Here is a 1,735-nt window from a genome sequence, read left to right as displayed (position 1 = left end):
AATTTTAGAATTTTAGAATTTTAGAATTTTAGAATATTAGAATTTTAGAATAACTAGTTTTTTCTTGAGTTTATTTTATTTATACAAGATATATGCATTTGTTTACAAAATACTTACCATACCGCGTTTCCAAACAAGCGTTAAAAAATTTGCGATATCTCATTATTTTTTTAATCCTTTCGACTGAGTTGCATTTCCGGATCTTCTTCTGTCCTTCCGTTCCGGTGAGGACGCGGCAACCCGGGGTTGTTTTCTGTCCTCCCGGGACAACACACACCTCAGTTTACCTCCACCGACAAACCCGGCTTCCTTCCGTCTTTTTGTAATTGTAATTTTGATTCTTCTGTTCTCCCGTTCTTGGTGAAGACGCGGCAAACCCGGTTTGTTCCGTTCTCCCGGGACAACACACACACACACACACACACACACACACACACACGGCTGGTCCAGCTTACTGTCAACGATCTCGGTGGGGACACGGCAAACCCGGGTTTTTCCGTCCTTCTTAGACAACACACACCCCAGCTTACCTCCACCAACAAACCCGGGATTCTTCCGTCCTCCTGGATCTTCTTTTGTCCTCCCTTTCTCGGTGGAGACGCGGCAAACCCGGGTTCTTCCGTCTTCCTGGGACAACACAAACACCAGTTTACCTCCACCGGAAAACCCGTTTTTTCTTTCTCCCGGGACAACACACCGCTGGTCCAGCTTACTTCCAACGATCTCGGTGAGGACGCGGCAAACCCGGGTTTGTTCCGTCCTCCTGGGACAACATACACACCAGCTCACCTCCACCGGCAAACCCGGGTTTCTTCCGTCCTCCCGGTACATTAGACTCACACACTGCTGGACCAGCTTGCCTCGTCCTCCCGGAACATCACACGCATGCACCAAAACAACACTTTCTCACTCGCGGAACGACCGACCGACCTCTAATCGCGGAATTTGAACCGAAATCCGACCGGAACCGCGAACCAAACAGCTGTTACCAATGAATGTATCAACACAAACATAAGCAACAAAACAAACTACGTGCAACAAAACAATCAGCGTGCAACAAAACATATTTAGAAAAGATGCACAGTAGAAACCGTTTTTTGTTTTTGGAATTTCCAATCATTCAATGCAAATTAGCCAAAATTATTGAAATATTGTGTGTAATAATACCAAAACCAATAGAATTCATTATCATTGACTTGATAGCATTTTTGCAAAAAGTTGTTGGTGATAAAGTTGAAGTATTTTATTGTTTTCGGTTTTTTCACCATCTTTATTCAGCTTTTTTCTACTGTGCATGCAACAAACGCCGGGCCAGGCAAGGATGCCGGTACGACAGGAAATGTCCGGAATCAGACTTCCAACTTCCTTCTTACTTTTGGCCGCTTTGGGAGGTACTTCCGGGGAAATCCGGGTACCAATCGATTCCTTGAAATGTCCCCAAGTGACTCAATATGTTCTGAGCATGGTTTATACAGTGTTTTTGGTGTATCGACGCATCAAAAAAAAAAAAGTTTTTTGGTTTCCATACAAACACCAGTTTTTCGTTCAAAAATCTTGAGTTCTGCTTATTTTTTGAAGAAACTATTTGATCAATCTCATCAATTTTGGTTTCATTAGCTTCGTGAATCATTTTTCAACAAAATGAGGTAATATGGAGGTTCTAAATGTAACCTGGTTAAAGATATATCAATTTTGGTAAAAAAAAATCAGGGCGGAAAATTCGATTTAGGTGGAA

At 42.6% G+C, this 1,735-nt stretch overlaps 1 protein-coding gene across 1 annotated transcript; it reads right to left on the bottom strand.

The window, feature by feature from the left end:
* On the bottom strand, positions 1-1,735 carry LOC120415235 (uncharacterized). Its single transcript, XM_039576699.2, has 2 exons — positions 531-1,735; positions 1-316 (listed from the first exon to the last, which is right to left on the bottom strand). Exons 1-2 carry the CDS (start codon positions 829-831, stop codon positions 279-281), a joined length of 339 nt encoding a protein of 112 aa, XP_039432633.1. The 5' UTR covers positions 832-1,735; the 3' UTR covers positions 1-278.

The sequence above is a fragment of the Culex pipiens genome, chromosome 2, assembly GCF_016801865.2.
Source record: "Culex pipiens pallens isolate TS chromosome 2, TS_CPP_V2, whole genome shotgun sequence".
NCBI lineage: Eukaryota > Metazoa > Arthropoda > Insecta > Diptera > Culicidae > Culex > Culex pipiens.
This window is presented reverse-complemented; position numbering and strand designations above follow the sequence as displayed.

Coding starts and splice junctions, on each gene's coding strand:
- LOC120415235 (XM_039576699.2), bottom strand. CDS start 831: ATGTACCGGGAGGACGGAAGAAACCCGGGTTTGCCGGTGGAGGTGAGC. Junction 317..530: donor TCCCGGGTTTGTTGGTGGAG/GTAAGCTGGGGT, acceptor AATTACAAAAAG/ACGGAAGGAAGCCGGGTTTG.